This window comes from Drosophila albomicans, chromosome 3, assembly GCF_009650485.2.
Source record: "Drosophila albomicans strain 15112-1751.03 chromosome 3, ASM965048v2, whole genome shotgun sequence".
NCBI lineage: Eukaryota > Metazoa > Arthropoda > Insecta > Diptera > Drosophilidae > Drosophila > Drosophila albomicans.
This window is the reverse complement of record NC_047629.2, coordinates 35869008-35890218: the sequence shown is the minus strand read 5'-3', so window position 1 is coordinate 35890218 and position 21211 is coordinate 35869008. Positions and strand designations below refer to the sequence as shown.

The 21211-nt window shown below is 37.0% G+C and overlaps 5 protein-coding genes across 10 annotated transcripts in view; 3 read left to right on the top strand and 2 right to left on the bottom strand.

Annotated features, from left to right (window-relative positions):
- Positions 1-88: 88 nt before the first annotated feature.
- On the bottom strand, positions 89-1076 carry LOC117572382 (probable prefoldin subunit 6). 2 transcript variants are annotated; one of them, XM_034255155.2, is made up of 4 exons: positions 945-1076; positions 650-783; positions 361-586; positions 89-292 (listed from the first exon to the last, which is right to left on the bottom strand). In XM_034255155.2, the coding sequence occupies exons 2-4, from the start codon at positions 720-722 to the stop codon at positions 214-216; spliced, it is 378 nt and encodes a 125-aa protein (XP_034111046.1). In that variant the 5' UTR covers positions 723-783; positions 945-1076; the 3' UTR covers positions 89-213. The 2 variants fall into 2 exon arrangements, with proteins under 2 accessions (XP_034111046.1, XP_051861580.1); XM_052005620.1 differs by having other exon boundaries at positions 950-1049.
- A 271-nt stretch (positions 1077-1347) lies between these two features.
- Positions 1348-6711, top strand: LOC117572378 (polycomb protein Su(z)12). 2 transcript variants are annotated; one of them, XM_034255147.2, is made up of 6 exons: positions 1348-2114; positions 2185-2231; positions 2289-2796; positions 3101-3974; positions 4104-4942; positions 5552-5834. In XM_034255147.2, the coding sequence occupies exons 1-6, from the start codon at positions 1877-1879 to the stop codon at positions 5761-5763; spliced, it is 2718 nt and encodes a 905-aa protein (XP_034111038.1). In that variant the 5' UTR covers positions 1348-1876; the 3' UTR covers positions 5764-5834. The 2 variants fall into 2 exon arrangements, with proteins under 2 accessions (XP_034111038.1, XP_034111037.1); XM_034255146.2 differs by lacking the exon at positions 5552-5834 and adding an exon at positions 5841-6711 and having other exon boundaries at positions 1377-2114.
- Positions 6712-6882: 171 nt separating this feature from the next.
- Positions 6883-8336, bottom strand: LOC117572380 (metaxin-2). 3 transcript variants are annotated; one of them, XM_034255151.2, is made up of 3 exons: positions 8103-8289; positions 7938-8009; positions 6883-7880 (listed from the first exon to the last, which is right to left on the bottom strand). In XM_034255151.2, the coding sequence occupies exons 2-3, from the start codon at positions 7995-7997 to the stop codon at positions 7155-7157; spliced, it is 786 nt and encodes a 261-aa protein (XP_034111042.1). In that variant the 5' UTR covers positions 7998-8009; positions 8103-8289; the 3' UTR covers positions 6883-7154. The 3 variants fall into 3 exon arrangements, with proteins under 3 accessions (XP_034111042.1, XP_034111040.1, XP_034111041.1); XM_034255150.2 differs by having other exon boundaries at positions 6885-6974; positions 7171-7880; positions 7938-8336; XM_034255149.2 differs by having other exon boundaries at positions 7938-8288.
- Positions 8337-8580: 244 nt separating this feature from the next.
- Positions 8581-12927, top strand: LOC117572381 (rho GDP-dissociation inhibitor 1). The gene is made up of 5 exons (XM_034255154.2): positions 8581-8754; positions 10706-10899; positions 10969-11078; positions 11151-11265; positions 11873-12927. Exons 2-5 carry the CDS (start codon positions 10716-10718, stop codon positions 12067-12069), a joined length of 606 nt encoding a protein of 201 aa, XP_034111045.1. The 5' UTR covers positions 8581-8754; positions 10706-10715; the 3' UTR covers positions 12070-12927.
- Positions 12928-19644: 6717 nt separating this feature from the next.
- LOC117568014 (adenylate cyclase type 2) overlaps positions 19645-21211 on the top strand; it is a 41889-nt gene continuing 40322 nt past the window's right edge. For both annotated transcript variants that reach the window (XM_034248339.2, XM_052005610.1), the window contains exon 1: positions 19645-20041. The gene's annotated coding sequence lies outside the window, so the exon portion shown is untranslated. The remainder of the gene's footprint in view (positions 20042-21211) is intronic.

Sequence of the window (21211 nt, the reverse complement as noted above, 5' to 3'; positions counted from 1 at the left end):
GTTAAAATGTATATTTTTGAGCTAGTGGTCACACCTCGACAATTATTAAGAAAGGATTCAAAAATAAGACGAATTTATATTACTCATTGGTTTTAAGTTTTCTTTACGTGTACTTCATTGAATTTAATGTAATGCGTTTGTGTTTTACTGTCGTTAATGCCTTCCAAACAATCACAAAGATTAATAAATAATAATTTATTGCTCTCCAACTATTTACTTCATGGCTGCTGCAACTTGCCATTGTTGTTGATACTTGGCCACAGCTTCGCGATGTTTCAGCATATCTTTTTCCCTGCAGTACACAAAAATTTATGACAATAATTATTATAAAATAAAACACTTGCCAAGAAAACAACTTACATGTTCTCCAACGTATCAGTTGAACTTTTCAGCTCCTTGGAGATGTATTCAATACGCTTGCCCACATTTTGACGGGAGTCTTCCAGTTCTTGTTTCACCAAAACAGGGCCAAACAATTTGTACACTTTGTTATCAGGACCAAGTAAATTTAATTCATCCATAACACACTTGTTTTCATTCAACTGACTCTCCAGAAGAGCACGTTGCTTCACTACTTTAACACAAGCTGGAAATGAAAAAAGTTGTTCATATTTTGTATCCATAATTTGTTGTTTCATTTTGTGCTTACATTTCTGCAGGGTTTGATATGACTCAACTTCACCTTGCATTTTTTTGTACAAAGCCGCGCTGTTTTTGTCCATTTTGTTTGTTTTTTATGCAAGTGTATTTAGAATTTTCCAAGTTTTAGAAACAGTTGCCGGCCTGCAAAATATTTTGTAAAATAAAATTAAATGGATTTTACATTTCGTTAGTGTGTGTGAATGTGTGTAAATGGGAAAGGTGTTAAATAGGCAGCAGATCAAATGTATTTTGCGATTATAAAACTATACATCAGTTATTAATCTCCTTATTAGTGGATTTACCTTACTTGATTTACAAATTATTTTATTTGTAAACTTAAAAAATGCACTGAATAATTCCTATTTTGCAGTGGAACTGAAACTGTTAACAGCCGCTACAACATTGCACGCTTTTCTGTTAATGCATAGAGTTACCGTATAGAACAGTTAACAGCAACAGCTGGCAGCAAATTTTGCAATATTTATAAAATGTATGTACACTGTGAATTAAAATATAATAAATTATATAATAATTAAGTAAAAAAAGCTAGTTTGTCGTAATTAAGTTGATATTAATAAAGCAACCAACCAATTCATTTATATTAAGCAGTGTGACCACTTTGAAATTGTATACAATTTTGGTACTATAGTGTTGAATAACTGATTGAGGGTGTGTAATTACGCGGATGGCTGAACTACACTGTACGATTTTGAAAGGACAACTAAAAAAAAACTAGAAATTGCTGACAACCATTTGTTTAATAATAAATGGTTGTATTATTATACATAGGGTAGTAGCGATTTAATTGTTATAAAGCCATTATTGATTAGGAGAATGAGCAATTGAAAGTGGCAGCAGCACATGTCATGCAGTCGTCCCGTGCTGCGACGCCCATAATAACATCAGTAACGCTGCAACAAAGCAAAAGGTTTCGCGCCGAAAAGAAAAACGGCAAAACACGCAGCAAAATTACGAAGAAAAAAACAAACAAAACATCATTCGTTTATGCAGCGGTGCAAATCTGAAAAATGTGTTAACAACAAATAAATGCAACGTTTGTAATTCATATGCTGAAATTGCAGCAACGCTACGAGCCAGACGGGTGAAGTAGTGTGCGTTTGCGTGAGCGTGTGTGTGAGTGAGTGCGAGTTGTGTGTGTGTGTAAGCAAGCGGCGCGTTTGAGGTGTAACTGCCCTCCCCCACCTCTACAACTCCATCCCCCACCTGCTGCACAATGGCACCAACAAAAAAACGTGAAAAGGAAAACAACAACAGTGGAGATGCTGCTGCTGTGGCCATCAATGGATTGGCGGCAAGTGGAGCAGATACAACTGCCACACACGAAGCGTTGGCAGCGCCAACAGCAACAACAACATCGGGAGTAGCAACTGCTGCTGCAGTAACCCAGGAAACGCATCCAAAACTTAATGGACACCAACAAGAGCAGGAACTCTTTCTACAGGCCTTTGAAAGTGAGTGACTGAAGTGCGAAGCAAATGCAAATTAAATTCATTAATATGAATACTATAAATTCCCATCTAGAGCCCACACAGATCTATCGCTATCTTCGCAATCGCCACGAGACAAATGTGAGTTACATTTTCCCCATTCAAAGTGCATAATATTATATATTCTGTTCCTTTTAGCCCATCTTTCTGAATCGCACACTCAGCTATATGAAAGAGCGAATGTCGCGCAACAACAAGAAACGCGCCAATTTTAAAATCGACACCATACTGGACACCATCACCCAAAAGTCTGAGGCTGTAACCCAAAACTACCTGCACGTCATTTACGATTCGCTGCACGAGAAACTCAAACCGGAAAGCGACACCGATCTGCTATTGCGTCCACGCCAGGATCACGATCAGGAGCCGGAACAGGAGTTGCTATGTCAGGCCGGTGAATCGGTGTGTGTGGAGACCACCTTATATAAGATAACGCGCAGCAAGCGCAAGGATAGCACACTTGATTTCCAAGAGTTGTTGAGCAAAAGCTGTCAAATTGTCTACAATCCCAAGGAGGGCATTGGTGAGCATTCGACCATCAGCATACCGTTGCAGACGATGCGACCGATGGGCGAGCAACACACGCTCTACAAGCTGCTCTTTCGCATCAAGATGCAGCTACAAACATGCAACGATGAGAATGCAGGTGAGCCGGCTATCAGTCAAAAAAAGATCAAATGCATATTTAAAGCAGACAATTTTGTTTGCTAGTCTGAGCTAGCTTTTAAGACAAAGACCTTTTCTAGAAAAAATTGTTTAATTAGCTTCAATTTACTTAAGAATATACTACTTTAGAGCATAAAGTATTCTAAGTATTAAATAAGCTGCCCCATAATAATTCTGATGGTGAAGCTTATTGCGTTTAAAATCTGACAAAAGTTTTCGAGACAGTTTTGGAATTTTTGCTTTGGTCGTCGTATTTTAACAACATTTTTTGTTTCGTTTTGTAGCCACGCCTCCAAACAAGCGCTCGCGCTCCAGCGAAAAGCTCTATGGCTCCGAGTTGATATTGTATGAGAAGTCAAGTGGTTTCATCACCGAGGGCGAATACGAGGCCATGCTGCAGCCATTGAATTCGTCAAGCATCAAATCGTTCTCACCAAAGAAGTGCACCTGGGAGACCATGCCCGACAGCTACATTCCACTTTCGCTGACCTACGATGTCTATCAGCAGAGTCCCATGCTCAAATTCCATTTGACACTCTCCAATGAGCAATTGCCCGACATTATTGCAGCGCCCGAGTTACAGCGTTATGTACAGCATCTGGATGTGGATGCCGAACTGAGTCACATCAATAACAACAACAATCTTAACAACAATAATAACAATAACAACAATCATTGTAACAGTGGCTTGAAGAATGGCAGCAACAACATTAGCAGCATTTGCAAGGCAACGCCGGAGCACATACAAATCGTCTATAACTTTATGTACAGCAACAATACGCGCCAACAAACCGAGTACACACAGGAACTCAACTGTCCCTGGTGCGGCTTGGACTGCCTGCGTTTGTATGCACTACTCAAGCATCTGAAACTCTGCCATGCGCGCTTCAACTTTACGTACCAGCCAGCGGGCAGCGGTGCGCGCATCGATGTCACCATCAATGACGCCTATGATGGCTCCTATGCCGGTTCGCCATATGATCTGGCTGGTCCGTCGGGCTCATCGTTTGCCCGCACTTGCGGTCCGGTGAGGCGCACCTCGGTCACCAGCTTAATGGTTTGTCGGCCAAGGCGACAGAAGACCTGCCTAGATGAATTCCTCGAGCTGGATGAGGATGACATCAGTAATCAACGCTCTTATATAACAGGACACAACAGGTGAGCCACTTGAAAAATAGGAAGAATTCTAATTAACTTTTACTAAAATTAAACTTTAAACGGAGTTAAGACACAAGCCATAGCCTGTATTTATCTAAGATATGCATTTACGATTTTCGTTGCTTGCAGATTGTATCACCACACGGAAACTTGCCTGCCAGTGCATCCCAAGGAGCTGGACATTGACTCGGAAGGAGAGAGCGATCCGCTTTGGCTGCGCCAAAAGACCATACAAATGATCGACGAATTCTCCGATGTCAACGAGGGCGAAAAGGAGCTAATGAAGTTGTGGAATTTGCATGTGATGCGTCACGGATTCGTAGGCGATTGCCAGCTGCCGTTAGCCTGCGAAATGTTTCTGGATGCCAAGGGTGTCGAAATTGTGCGCAAGAATCTCTATCGCAACTTCATACTACACATGTGCTCCCTCTTCGACTATGGTTTGATTGCAGCCGACACAGTGTACAAGACAGTGCAGAAGCTGCAAGGACTACTCAGCAAATACGCCGCCGGCCAGGAGCTGATGCAGCGTCAGCGTGAGGCACAGCTCAAGTTCTGGCTGGACGTGGGCATGCACAAGAAGCAGGACGATCTGAAGCATCTGAAGTCACCGCAGAAACCAGCGACCAGCTGCAGCAATGATGCAGCAACTACCTCATCGGGCAGCGGCAGCGGCAACGCAGCCAATGCCATGCAACCGCCAAAACGCATGCCGGCTAATCTGAAGCGGGCCAATGCTGCGGCCACTGCCACCTCACTAGATGCCCAGGATGCGAACAGTGCTGGCAACAGCAGCAAGAATGTGGCCAAGAAGAGCGCCACAGATCAGCCAGTTAGCAATTTGGCCAGCACACGCGAGCGACGTTCCGAACAGGGCCAGAAACGTTCTGCCAACGGTGGACGACTCAGTGCACCCGAAAGCAGAACTGCCACAAGCTCACTGTCCAAGCGGAAGCTCAGTCCGAAAGGTAAGTAAGGGGCCAAATTAAATTGCAATCATTTATCATGCTTGCATCGACTGCATCAAAACATTCCTTCTCCGTCATCTGAGTCATAGCATCAAATGTGTTGTCATTCATCTCAAATAGATCATTGGTAATAGGTTCGAGTTATAGATAGTTCAGCGACTTAATTTTCTAGCTTTGATGTATTAGAAATACATTTTCAACATAATTCTCGATCATTTCATAAATTAATTTTCAATATAGTGTATTTACAAATTACATAAAGAAATTCGGAATATTTCATAAAAATATTATAACATTTTTTTTTAAAAAGACCTCATTTATTTCATTTCCATTTGCATTTGAATTCTGCACTCATATTTTCGAGATCACTCTGCGCCATCGCCATCGTCATATCCACAAAAGCGGTTCTCATTGATATAACCAAGAATAATCGATTCACAAGTGATGAAAAAAATAATCGTCAAATTTTATTCAAAATTCTTATTTATCAAAATTATTATGATGATGGCAAAATGCCCCAATGTGTGTATTTTTTCTCTCTCTTTCGTTTGTTTCGGATTTGCATTTGTACTCTACTGTTGTACTGTTGTCCTTCTTTGGCTAACACAGAAACAGAAACAGAAATGGCTGATGTGGAGCAGCTGGAAGCAATGGCTATGGCCACTGTGGATTTGCCAGTTGTTGTTGCTGCTGCCAGTGACAATCAAAATCACAATGAGAATGGTGTTAACGATGTTCGAGATGATGATCTTGATGTTGAAGGGGATGATGATGATGATGAAGTTACAGGGAGTTCAGCTGCCCCAATTAATGATAATTGAACCTATCAATTTTATTGCACATTCATTTCACCAACTCTTTTACACTTTCTTTTACACACACACATGCACATCCATAGACACTGCTGTGATCAGCAAACGTCAGCGCTACAGCGATGGCAGCGCCAGCAACGTGGGATCAGCAGCGAGCAGCGGTTCGACGACGACGACGACGCGTAACAAAAGCAATAACCATACACTGCCAGCAAATAGCAACAACAAGCGACGCGCCTCATTGCAGCGCAGCAGATCGAACAGCAGTGCCGCCGGCAGCGCTGCACATGGGCTGCGCACGCGCCTGTCTGTGCCTGTTACAAAGTACGAGAGGCGCTGACGCAAGCGGCGCTGCTGTCGCTGCTGCTGAGAACAAAGAATATTACGACGGACGAAAAACAAGAAGGATCAGAAAAAGGATGACGTACGTTTCGTTAGATTTTACAGTTTGGTTTTGTCACCTTTATCGATATCAGGTTCAGACAAAAAAAATATTGTCTAGCAATTTTATATAAATTTTTATTATTAATTATTATGTTGAGTTTATCTTATGCACTTTACTTTATTTTTATGTTGGACATTTGTAAAGTCTTCGAAGTATCTACTAAGATTTCCACAAAACCCATTTCTCTAAAGAACACACCATAACAACAAAAATTATAATAATACGATTGCATTAATATTAATTTTAATGATTAACTTTACATAATTATCACGTATCTTATAAATGCCAGTTACTTAAATATTGCATTGCTTTTGGCAAACAAATTATTCAACATTTTGTAATAAATCACTGTGTGCGATTGAGGAAATTCTGTATGTGAACATCAAATTGTAATTAGCGCTATAATATATCGATACATATATTTCGAAAATTGAGAAAGCAACAATTTGTCTAGGTATTAAAGAAAAACCACAACAAATCAATTTTAGGAACTGCTGAATAAAATTTTGCATATATATTTTTACAATGCACTCAATTTGTTTAAATTATTGGGTGGTGGCATATTCGGATAACGAATAAAAAGTAATCATACAGACCATCTTCCATCTGAATCATAATATTTCGAGAGAGTTAAGGATTAATAACAACTTTATAACTAAATTAAAAGTCTTTATTTACTTAACAGTATTAGTATTTATTCATAACGTAACATAATTCTTTAAAATTCAACTTTGTAGCGTTCGAAATGTGTTAGTTGCTCCCATTGTATTATTTGCTGCAAGAAAAGTTTTAAAATATTATTTTAAATGGATCTCTTCATGTTTTTTGGGCATTATGGCTGAAGCTAAAGAAATTAAAATGCAGATAATGTGAAATGCGATCATTTTTAGTGATTCACTGTGCCAAATTTATGTATGTACAAAAAACTATAACAAGGAGCAGAAGCATTTGATAACTAATCTTGCAGGCACCTCGTCTGAAAGTATTTCTCATCAATGAAACGGCAAAATGACACCAAATGCTTAAACTTTTGCACAGTTTGTGCCAGCGCCATGTTGGGCAACCTTGTGGTCAGTATGCTAAACAAATGTCCAAATGCAATTGCATCCAATTCGCAGGGCATTTCACCATAGAAGAAAGGAGTATCGGGTGATTCCCTCAGTTTGTATTCCAGCGTCTCGCAGCATTTTGATACCTTTTCGATGACATCGTCGATATCCAAATCGTTCCACTGATAAACTTTCAGCAGACGCAAAGCATTGTTACGTTTGCTGTAGTTCTGCATCATGCTCAATGGCCAGGGAAAGACGATTCCATTGCGTGGGGCAGTTACCTCTTTGTACACACGTTCGTTCTTGAAGCTTATGTACAATTCGGCCATTGTAAAGATGTTCTCCACAAGCGAAACATATGTGCGCATATCTGACTTCGCGTCCTCATCTAAAAAGCTGCCAATTGCCATATCCTTTTGCTCCACAAAGTTAACAATCGGTTCAAATTCGGCAAAAATAAAGGCGCCGGCTCGAATGAATGGCAATTTGGTCATGCGTCCACCGGGTGACATATGCTCAGCATTAGCACAGGATCGAATACCAAATGGTAAATTGCACATCTTCAGATAAGCTTTAACAGCCAGGCAACTGGCGTTCTCCGGCAACAGAATTTGTTCTGCCTCGAATGGCTATGTCAAAATAATAATGGTTAACAACGTACACATAAATTGTGGGCACTTATTTACCTGATAGAGTGTGGCGTCTTCTGGCCATGGTTCCTCGGATAGTTTGTCTGCAGTATGCATTTGATTCAGGTACTGGGAAGTTTGCATTTGAAATATGTTTCACAAAAATGCTTTATTCAGCGATGAAGTAATAAACAGCTGTTCAACCAAGGAATGCCAACCTACCGCAAATTGTTCACAGATAACTGCCACTCTGCTGCTAATGGAACCAACTGCTCATAAAAATAAAATTTTGTAATATTTGTATTCTGTATAATTGGCCATATAATATATTTTGGCATTAGCCTGACTTGTAAAATTGAATTATGTGTTTCTGCTTTGATTAGTTTCTGATCACAAGACATTCTCATATTTTGTGGTATACATATTAATCTTCCCTTTCAAATACCGGTGCAGGCTAATTTGTAATGTTCTTCTGATTAAAAAAAAATTTTGTTTTATTAAATTCTTTGAAGAGATATTTTTGTATTCTAGCCGATTGTCTATTGTTTTAGTTTTTTTCAAGATAATTAAATATACATACAATTTGAACCACTCGGTTAGCTCATTTGAGCAGCTCGGAAATACCTTGCAATTTTTTTTAGTATTTCACAGTATATAATTTGTAGTAGCAAAACGGTATATTTCGAAATTCAACCTACGGCCACGCTGGATACGATTCTATTGCACCTTTCGCTGCGCGTTTTTCCTTGTTTTCTGCTTGTTTATCTTAAAGATAATATACATTTTTGATATTAACTATAATAATTGAGATATTGTGCGACAACTGATATTTAGGAGTATTATACATATACAGAGAATATTTCTTTAAACAAAGGTAAGTACGCGTCCACTTTCAGAATGTGTGAAAGTATGAGTATACAAATGTATATGTGTGAATGTGTGTGTCGACTCCTTTATTGCAAATCACCTAAAAAATATACTACAATAGCTAATATTATGCGAAATATTTGAATAATTTGCTTATCTATCCGCAAGCAAAAACTGCGCCACTCCCGAAAATATTTGCTGGCAAACAGAAGCGGAGAGCGCTATTAATGCCGGCCCCAGCGTCTGTGTGATTGTGTGTGTTGGTGTGTGTGATTCATGCGTCTGGGTCTCTGCCGCTGACTCTGCTGCTGGCCTCTAGTAGCGTTGCGTGCCGTGCATTTCTTTATCAAGCAGGCAGGCTGGCAGCCTGTCTAAGCAGCGTCATCGACGCGTACATTTCCTTGAACAATTTGCTGCCCTCCCACACCCGTCAAAAATTCATCACTCTTTGGCGGGGGGTCGTATACGTTGTTGTTTTTTTGTTTTGTGGCCTCTTCTGTTATACTCTTCGCTCGCTTTATCTCTTTCACTCTTGCTGGACTGGATTTAACATTTCAATATGTTTCTTTTGATGATTGGGATTGTTTCTAAATGTACGACACACAGACATATGCATATCTTCTGAGTATATGTGTGCTTATTGCGGTTGCCTGTTCATTTTGCATTCACACTTAATTAATTTTCGTTTTGTAATTGAATTCAAATACAATAGCAGAAGTGGAATTTGTGTTGCCAAAAAAAAAAAAAAGAAAACACAAAAATTCGAAAATCCAAAAATCCAAAGAAAAGCAAAAGTGAGTTCCCAGAAATCGTATTTCAGCGATGTTTTGTTTTTTTCTCTGTTGAGTAATAAATATAATGAAAAACTCAAGCGAAAATATACAAAACTGTATAAAAATACATTTTTATTATCTCGTTTTGTCGTCGACTATGCGTCACAATAACAATAGCAATAATAATAACAAATAAACAGGAACAGCATCAATAATAAGTCACAACAACTATAAATAAATTACAATGTTATGCAGTTAGTTAAGAGGAAACCATTTTAAGTAAAGACTGGAATACAAATTGTAATGGAAATGAAAATGGAACGAAATTATCGCTTTGCACACATTGGGAATGGGCATAAAGCCAGCGACGTGTATTTAGATAATGAAAAGCAAAACCAATAACAATCTCAGATAATGAAAAAAAAAAAAACTGTAAAGAACAAAACCCTGCCAAGAGTGTGTGTGAGATGTGTGGTTGTGTTGGTGCTCAACTCATTCTGGTCAATATTATTCAATGCCGGCCGACTAACCCGCCACCCCATCGACTCCCCCTCAACCCACCCCAGGCACCATCTTACGCTCTATCGCTCTGCATGTTTGTATGTATGGGAGCATGAATATACACACACATGCAGGCACACAGTTATGCCTTATCGGTAGCTGTGTGTTCGTATTTGGTTGTGCTTCACATACATACAAGCTTTTATAGTATGTGAACCCAGCTGCATCAATATTTTGTCCAGCTCACTTTTTCTACCTCTCTCTCGCTCTATACTCCTATGAAGCTTAGTCAAGTATCGTTCATTTAGGCGTTAATAATGGGTATATAATCAATAATGTCCAACATAATACAAGACCCGCACTTCGACTTTCATAATACTCAACAAAGTTAACCATATTCATAAAAATTGTATGTTTAGTAGACAACTTCTTTTATTTAACAACTTCAGCAGTATTTTAAAGTGAATTTTAACCTTAAAGTTGGTCCATCTGTAGGTAGATATTTCGGGAACATTGAGTCAGTCAGTCAGTTATTGCAATGAAACTAATTTTGTGGTGAAAGCATGAATATAAATAAAAACCACATTAAATGGTTTATAAATATATATGAAAGCAATCATGAACATATATTTATAATCATATTTACAATGGAAAATTTAATACATTTTCATATTTATCGCTCAGTTGAAGTGCCATGGCTGAAACAGAGACGAAACACGCTGAACCACATCATGATGAGGATGTGCACGATTCCAACTACCAAGCACCACCGGAGAAGACCATCGAAGAGATAATGGCTGCCGATCAGGAGGATGAGAGCTTGCGAAGATATAAGGAGGCACTACTCGGTGCCGCACAGGCCGAGAAGATTGTTGTCGGTAAGTGTAAATAGCAAATAAGATGTTAAAAATATTTTCAAAATTCTATTTTATTAATTTCTCATTCAGATCCTAATGATACCCGTAAGGTGATTGTGAAAAAACTGGCGCTAGTCGTGGAGGGACGTGATGATATGGAATTGGATTTAAGTGGCGATATTAGTCAGCTCAAAAAGCAGGTTAGTGTTACTTACTTTTCGCAATCTTGGTTGCATAATTGCAATTAATTAATATATCTTATTCTGCTGCAGCTCTTTGTGATCAAGGAAGGTGTTCAATATAAGGTGCGCATTGATTTTATTGTGCAACGCGAAATCGTTCATGGCCTCAAGTATGTGCAGAAGACTTATCGCATGGGTGTGCCTGGTAAGCAAATCATTCACCTTCTCGCCGACTAAATGAACTATACTAATTAGAGGGGAATATAGAAGGTGTAGATTTTGGATAGATGTTCTATGCCAATAACTCGTGTATTATACATAATTAAGTATTTTTATGTTCAGAACTCTTTACGATATCTCTTAACAATATTAATTTACATGTTGTCAATGATATTGAGATACTCGCTTGGTCAGTTTCTTCTAAGCCTAGTTAGCGCAGCACTTGTAAGGCTTTCGAGTAGAAGTAGGCGAATGGGCTTGCATTATGGCATTTCAGTAGCTATTACATCGTTGTCACAGTCAGTTCATAGAGTTAGTAGACTTTGGCAGAAATGGCAAGCACCTGGTGTGATGGAACATCTCTGTTGTGCTACTTAGTTAGTGCGATTTACATAGTGCTCTTTGCATTTGCAGTATTTACAGTAATAATGTAATGAGACACTTAATATATTTTTCTATATGTTTAATGCCTTACAATTTATGGATAATTTCATTTCTATTGCTTTAAGTTGTGGGTAAGCCCTTTGCTTTATTCCATTAATATCTGTTACATTGTCATAGACACTTATCCGATTTATATTCATTTATCGCAGTGGACAAGATGACGCATATGGTTGGCTCCTATCCGCCCAAGAAGGAAATCCAATTCTATTTGACGCCAGCTGAAGAGGCGCCCTCGGGCATGGTCTCGCGTGGCACTTACTCTGTCTCGTCTGTGTTCACGGATGATGATAAGCACATACACTTGAAGTGGGATTGGACCTTTGAGATCAAGAAGGACTGGGCATAAGACACCGCACACACACATGTACATCTTGAAACACTCAGACTCACACACACACGCAAACACACAAAAAAAAACCTCCACATCCGCAAGGAAACACACACAACATTGTTGTACCAAAATTTATGTAAATTACTTTTGCAAGAATTCTTTGTAAATGTTACCCAAAATTCCCGAAAATTTGTCAAGTATTTTTGTTAACGGTATTAATCAAAATATTTTTGTATTTTAACAAATTTGTAAATGAGACCATGAAAAGTATTTTTGATACTATATTAACTTGAGTGTGTGTTGATGAAAAGCAATTTTCGACTATATTTCTATACATATATGTAAACATAAGTCAAACAGTCGTCATCAGTCAAGTCAGTCGTAATCAGTCAGTCAGTCAATCAATCGATCTATCAGTTAGCCATTCAGTTGTACCGCTACACTCAGTCACTTTGAAATGCCATTGGATATGTATAACATAAATTTGCGAAACTGATTTAATGATAAACAAAATAAACTTTAAGAAAGTTTTGTGCATTTTGCCTTGTATTTAACATAATTAAAATCCCCCATTTTTGATTTGTATTTGTATGTAAGAATTCAATTTAAAATTTAATACCAATGTCCAAAGATGTATTCATTGCAGACACATCTTTATAATAATAATGAATGTATTGCAAGTGTAATTGTTGAGAGCATTTTGATCTAATGATTAATGATTAATGTAAAACTTACAAAATAAATAAAATGCTACACTCTGTACTCGTATTCTAACTATCTGTCTGTGTAATTTGTGTACAATTTAAGCGAATGAAGAAAACGCAACTGAAAAGCAATGAGAATAAAAAATGTATTTAAATAGAACTAACATAAGCTTTCTATGTGCAATTTTGTGTTGTTCAACTGAAACATTTATGATAACTTTTTGTTTGCATTAACGAAAATAATTATAACTTGTTATCAATGTAATTATTTCTGCTAAACGTTTGATAAGCTCTGAAGTATGAGTTTGATAATGATAATGTTATTTTTAGCTATGACTAATTGTGCTAAACTTCCGCTGAAATCAACTCGTGTTATCAGTAGCAAAAACTGAAAAGTTGCGCATACGCCATGTGAGTTCCCCCCGTGCGTGAGCGAACAACAGAACAAGTGTTTAGCCTTGTTTACGATTGTTGCGCTCGTTATCAACATGTTGCCAGGTGAGAAAACACTTTGCAATGCACACCCAAAAAGAACAAGTTAAATTATTGCTTTAAATCCACGCACAATTGCATGAATAAATAAGGTGGGCAGCCGAAAATGTCGAGGATGCCTCCGGAAATTTTATGAAATACACAAAGCGAAAATCGTGTAATGGAACATCAACAATCAAATGCTGTTCTCCGCCTCGGGGCGCAATATTTCCGAGAACACTCAGATACGTAAATTAGCGAGCGATGTGATTGTTTCGCATTCGGACAACAATATAAATAAATTAAAGTGCAAATTGCTCCATTTGGAAATTAATTTTCATCTTTTTCGTCTGCCTCGGAAATAATACAATTTTAATACGCAGCTGCAATTGCATTTCCAGTGCCTTGCTTTATGGTTGTACATAAAACCATTGGCAGCATCTGAAAGGCATCGAGGCGTTGCTCGCAACAAGCAAGGCTAAGGATTAAACACGAATTCGAATGCTGGACTCAGAGATGTCCTGTAAATATTTATTGGAAGTGTCTCTTCTGCTGTTGCAGGCAACTTTCGGCTCAACGTAAAAGCATTGCCACATTTATTACTTGTGCAGGGTATTCAATGCAACAAGCGCAACAAGCGGCACTCACACACAGTCGCACACACACACACGTATACACACAAGTGTCGGCCATTTTGTCGACATGTAGGCACACTTAAGTGCAGCTGTTGCAAATGGTGCCTGGCAGCATGCATTGATGTTTATTGCCTTATAAATTTTACCTGAGGAGCACAGGTCGACTCTCCTTTTTGCCATGGCATAGCAATCGAAATATGTAGTTTATATAGATACATATAAATGTCGGTTGTAACCAGGAGAATTTTGAATTTAACATCGACTAGAAACTGGCATCAATGCTTGTTTATAAACCGATTAAAAGCTTGTACAAAATTTAAGTAACATATGCATTAAATCTTTTATGAAATTTCATTTAGAAAGTCACTTTCATTTAACTTTCATTCATAGAAAGTGCACAATACATCCTACATTCAATTTCAATTATAAATTTTGTATTAAAATTTAATTTGCATTGTGTTTTATTTGTGAACTTTATATTCAGTTAATAACTAGAATGTCTCATTCTATTTAGTCGTTAAATTAAATTTGGGATTTTGTCCCTTTTTTGTGGGGATACATTTGCGAAATGTGTCTATTAAAACTTAATTGAATATGCCGAAGATTTGTGCAACTTCTTGTGCGTTGTTCGTGCGGCTCATTTTGTATGCGAAGGCGCATGGAGAACGTGCAAAAGTTTTTGGGCGATTGCCAGCAGGGACTACGTGGCGTATGATGAATTTAATTTGGCGCTTGCTGCGTATATTGTATGCATGTGTGTGTAAGTGAGCTTATGCGTAGTTTCAAAAGGATGTTTATTGTCCTTGTCGTGTACCCTATATTTCAATGACATTATCAAAATGGAGATTTGAAAAAAACATTAATTATGCAATGCTTATTTATTACTTTTAATTAAATTTAATTTAGTTAATATCAATTTATTATTATTAAGAATATTTTTTGATGTATGCAAAATACCCTTTGACCAGGCTTAGGGTATTGCTTTGTGGATTATTCTTGACAAGCTTATGCTTGATTTTATTATTAGATTTGCGTTAATATGCTAAGGCAATTTTGAATGCATAAATACGTTTAATCTATTGCGTCTGTCGCATGACATGTATTTTATATGTATGTGGATTTATAGCATTTAAAGTCATTGTTGACTAATGTTTATGCCTTTTAATATTAGTTGTGACCCAAGAAAAGGTTGAGTTCAACAAAGCATCAGTATATTCATCACTCAAATGCTCATTGAACCCTTAAAGCTTTAACATGCCACTGCTTAAAAGACGGACACTTTAAAGGCATCGTAACATGGGGACGACACACACAAAAAGGACGAAGTGCTAAGAGACACGCGATAGACGTGGCCACAACACCACAGCCCAAAAGCGGCCATCAGATTTATGCGTGGCCCGACAAAGCGACGGACAACGTATATAAACAGGACGCACAGTTTTTCAGAAGGTAGACAAAGTTTTTGATAGCCGACAATCAGGAGGGGGAACGAGGGGAAACTGAAAGCTGGGCTTGCAATTCCTTTTTCTCCCATTGGACAGCAGAATAATTTGCGTTTATATTGAATTTCATTCTCGCTTCTTTTTTTCTGCTTACGATTGAAAAATTGCGTGATTTGTGAATATATTTATTCAAATGGTCGTTGCGGTCTTGCTCCCACTTTCGAGAGAGAAAGAGAGAGAGAGAGACATTGATTTTTCGACATTGGCATGTGAATATTGAAGGTTCACCTTGCTGATTGAGTAATTGGGATAATGGTATGCAGGATATATATCAGCTAAAACAAGATTTAATCAACACTTTTTTGCATAAAAAATGTTGTATTTTTGGTCATATATTAAGATAAGTTGAGTATCGGAATTTAAGAATTTTATAGTTTTTTTTTTTGCACAGATTTATTAAGCAGTGGAATAACACATTATAGGAAACATATTCTGACTAAACATGAAGCTTATATCATAGGTATAATAATTTATTATAGTACTGTAAGGAATCTTGCAGTCGTTTAAGACTTGCATTTGAAATTTGTTTTAAATTTACATCTGAATGCTTGGCAAAGGTTTCATATCATAATATTACTCTTTATTAAGCAAATCTTTGCAAAATCGTTTAAGATTTGCATTCGAATTATGTTTTTTAATCACATCTGATTTTTGTTTTTAAATTTGCATATTATTGCGTTTGTTTAACAAAGTTTTGCAATGAAGTTTAAAGTGTTGTAAAACTTTATGGTTGTGTGTGAACAAACAAAACTAAAGCACACTTTCGGGCATTGTAAATGGCAAATATGACAAGCTGTTGTCACACATACAAGCGCACAAAAACTCACACACATGCTGATACTGTTAATTGTCTGTCACGCTGGGGCGGACTCATGGTTGTTGCTGTCTTTTATCGTTGTTGCTATTGTTGTTGGCGCCTTTGTTTGCTGTGCAGTTTTGCTGTTTTGTAATTAAGTCGAGCGCACTAATTAAAGCACATTCCGTAATTAGGTTTTATGCTGTGCCCAAGTGATGCCTCCTTCTGTCTCTCTCTGTCTATGTGCGCTCAATTTGATGCCCAATTTCTCTTTTCATTTTATTTTCTATTTATTTGAGTTTTCACTTTTTGGTGAACTGCAACTGTGGAGAGCGACTTAAAGGTTGCCTGCGGCAATTGATTTTTGTAGCTTTATTCGTTTTCGTGGCAAAAGTTCAAGGGTCAGTAGCAGTCATTACGATTGCAAGACTGCCTCGACAGCCGCGACAGGCACGACTGACAAGTCTAGGTCACATCAAATAGCAGTTCATTAAATAACCATTTTCATATTTGCTTGCCTCTTACACTCTTAAGGATATCAGATACTCATGCTGTGATTAAAGCTAATCTGATTGAACTTCCATTTGCTGAATCATCCAGTCCATTCTTCGCTATATACAATATTTGTAACTGCTAATCTGGGCGATTGTGTTGCTCAAGTAATTTGCATTTGATCGATTACTTATTTAGCTTCTCACTCCGTGTAAACAGATCCCCTTACCGTGCTCATCAAAGGTCAAAGAAAACTTGAGCTTGTTACAAATGCACGACCAAGTTAATACTTGTAAAAGGTTTTCTCACGCCTACCAGAGTGTGTCCTTCCCTTACTTGAGCGTTGGTGGCATCGTCGTCGTGACCAAGTTTGAAATCTAAACGTAAACATGTTTTGATTTCGATAAGGCCATGTTTTATGCATAACAAGAGAACATTTGCCTATTGACAAGGGGATTTGTTGATGGCCCAAAAAGTGTCCACTGTTAAGAAATTTATGCAAAATCCATTTGTGACTTCAATTAGTTAATTTTTGCTGTTGTTTGTCCAAGTTTTTGCCAACATTCTTTTGGGGATTTACACATTTTAAATTAGTTCTTAATGCATTAAGTTTAGCGTATTCTTTTCTTCTTTTTTTTTTTGATTTACCAATTTGAACTTTATTTATTTATGCAAATTCGGTATTTGCCTCAGGGCAAGTAGCTGGAAATTGCGTGGGCTGTAAATTTTGCCTACGAAAATATTGCACGCCATGCACATAATTTATGCGTACATTGTAATTGGATTAGGTGCTTAGCAAAAACCAAGCAAAATAGCGTAACATTATTCATGTGGTTATAAATATAAACTAGAATTCCCTCCCATATATATAATCCGTATAAAGTGTCTATTGTTTACATGCAAGATTTGTGCTCAACTTTAACAAGAAATGCTTGAATTCATGCGTCTCAACGCTCATTACGTATACGCCCCCCTCTTCTTCGCTTCCATATTGTCGGACGGAAATTGCACAAGTCAGCAAACAAACTGCACCACACTGTGGCATATATGTAGTTGTGCGATTGTATGTGTGTGTGTGTGTTTGTTCGTTTTGTTGTTTGTGTGCAAATACAATTTTTTTGTTGTTGCTGCCTTGTGATATTTTGCTGAGACGCCACCGGAAAGAAACGTTGTCAATATCCTGCTAAACTGAAATTAACAAGTGGTAAGGGATTCCAATCGAGCACAACTTCTAGATGCAATGTATAATTTAATTTAAATCCCACCACTGACAGCATGGGAAATTGAGGTTGAAGTGCAGGCGGCAATTGCATTAACAGTGTGTATTGCAAAGTTTCATTTCAAATCGACGCTATCGAGTGCAAATAGCAAAATAAAAAATAAAGAATGCATGGAAATCAATAAAACCAATTATAGCTATAACTTGTGGTGTGCTTACCTAATAGATAATAGTTAAAAGACATTGATAGATGACCTATTGTCTCCTCTACGAAACTTTGCGTTGCTCTACAAACTTCAGAGCATTTCTTTCTTAATGGTTTTCTCTCAGAAACATAACTTTATACTTTCTGATTTTGGATAAATTCATGTTTATAAATTATTAAAATAATAATGGAAAATTTCAACAAAATTAATTTTCTTTTTTTTTGTTTTATATTTATTTATAAGGTGCACATATTTCACAGCAATCTTTTAATTGCAAAACAAAATTGTAATCATTTAATAAGTATAAGCTTGCACTTATTTTCGGTTTGGTTTTTCTATTTTTATTGCCTTAATAAAATGTTGAATCAATTTTATACTGATTGATTAATTGATTAACTGCCAACAGCCAGACCATGGATAAGTATGCATGTGAAAAGTGTCACTTGATTAGAAGGCACTTAAAGAAACGCCATATCAAATATTAAGCATACGCAACGTATGCCAAATAAACACTTGTATGTCGATGTGAGTGTTTGTGCTTGTGTATGTGTGTGCGTGTTTCATTGAGTAACGTATAGGTGTATGTGTGTGTGGGCATTATGCCGGCACTCATGATAAAAACCAAAACAGAGCAACAGACTGTCAACGCTCTCAGCTCGATTGCTCTCAGCGGCTCTCACACTCTCGCACGCTCTCTCTCTCTCTCCCTCGTCACTTGTTGTTCGCTCAGCAACATTTTGCGGCAAGGTCGGCAACATTTCGCTTTGCTTGTTGCTCTGTTTCAGGCAGGTCCGAAACCAGAGAGCACTCGTGCCGTTGCTTTATATTTGCGAAGCGCACTCTGCACTGAGAAAAAGTTTGGAATAGTTATCGGTATTTTTATTTTACTTAAATTATTCGTACTTTATTTTTGGTAGTTATTTCTACGTTTCTATATTTTGTCATTGATAAACTATCTATAGTCATTTTGTTTTATATATTTACATTTTATTTTCTTTACATTATACATGAAATACCAAAGTTTTGTCGCAATTTGTGGTGTAGTTTGGGCTTTATTTTTGTTATTTAAATTTTCGTTTTTAGGTCATTTCATTGTTTTTGCATTTTATACATTTAGATTTTAATTTGTTTAAATTTCAAATTTTATATAAAAATAATTTAAAAATTTGTTAAATAACAGTCATTGCAATTTGTGATAATTATTCATTGATCAAATCAATTGATCTTTTGGTTATACTTATCTTTTTCTTACTTTTATTTTGTTATTTAGTTTCCTTTTGTATTATAGATTATTTTATTAATATTTGTTTTTTATTGAATTGTAATATTTGTAGTGCAAATATAACTGTTAAATTTGAACTTTGCATACTTCTTTTTTTGTTGTGTAACAAGTTCAAAAATATCGCCGCACGACTTCGGCAAGCACGCGATTGACACTCACTCTATGTGTGTGAGAGTGTTTGTGTGTGTTGGCATAAACACCCGACGACTCTGGCTGCTCTGCGTTTGGGCAGCCTCAGCCTGTTGGACGTTGCTCGTTTCTGATTAGAACGTGCGCTCAGTTCTGATTAGACCGTACGAGCGTGCGGTCGTCGTTTAATTCTCGTCTCGCTGTTCTCGTTTCCTATTTCACAGTTCGATACGATACGATTGTGTTGATTTCGCGCGTTTTGTCGCTGCGCGCGCGTTGTAGATGTTTATGCGACTGTGTGTGAGTGTGTGCGAGTGTCAGTGTGAGTGTCAGTGTCTGTGAATTTATTTAACAACGCGCGCTATTCAGCCTAATATATATAAATACGTATATTGATATAAATAATTAAGCTACATATACACATGTGAAATTTGTCCAAATTGCCAAGAGCAGTAGCAACAATAACAACAACAGAAGCAGTAAAAGCACCAACAACAACAGCAACAACAACGACATCAACTGGGTGGCAACAAGAGCCTACAATCATTCGGGTAGTGTATCTGTAATTCATACAATGAGAACTTTTAATTAACGCAAAGCCAAAAGCAAAAAGCAAAACAACAAACAAAACAAAAACCGGCGAAAATGAGCGCACATTATTTGCCGCCCTAGCTAATTGCTAGGTTCAATAGCAACTAAAATTAAGCTAAAAATAAAAAACTAAATACAATAAACAAAAATACGAGAAAAAAAACAATCGCGAAAACAAATCAACATAAGAAGCAAAAATACTTTCAAAAGGCCTCTGGCGAATGTGATAAGCGCGCTAATCGTCTTTGATTTCTGATTTCTATAATTAATTTTATGAACCTAGACAAACTGCTCCAAGGCAGCTCCACTTTCATTTCTTTCTTTTCTTCTTCACATTGTCGTTTGGTTCTAATTTGTTGTTAAAAATAATTTTTGATTTTTGTGTGTGTGTTTTTTTTTTTGTTTTATTAAATTAGTTGCTGCGCGAATAAGGCAGCCAATGAATTCCGCGAATTATAAATTGCTATATAGAAAACTAAATATATGCAAAATGAATGAAAATTTAAAAAATAAGCAATAAAAAATTATGTTGCTCTCAAATTGTCAGCTGTTGGCGACACATTGCGTCAGTTTCGTGCTCTTGCTGTTTTTGAATACTCTGACCCAAAGCTAATGTGACTTTTCAATGAAATGTGTAACACTTTGATATATCAAACAAAAATTATAATTAGATTAAAAGAGTGTGGCAAGTCGCTCATTTGCAATTAGTCGGAGATTAAGAATGAAATATGATTTCTTAAAATTTATAAAAGATTTCTAATTGAATTAAATGCAAAAGTATAAATTGTTCGTGAAATAGAAATTAATAATATTAGTGATGACATATGATGTTTCTAATTTACTCAATTGCAGCATAAATTAATTGCAAAAGTATAAATTATTCGTGATATTGAAGCTAAAAGTTTTATTAATAATGACATATGATTTTTGTAATTTATACCATTTTAGAATACATTACATTCATAAATGAATAATATAGAAAGCTCTGAAAGCGTATAAACTATTCGCCAAATTGAAGTTAATAGATTTATTTTTATTTATTTTGTTGTTTTTGTTTTGTATTTGCAATTTTTTCGTTATTTCTGACGGCCGGACGCGACGCTTTGCCATGTGTGTGTGTGTGTGTGTGT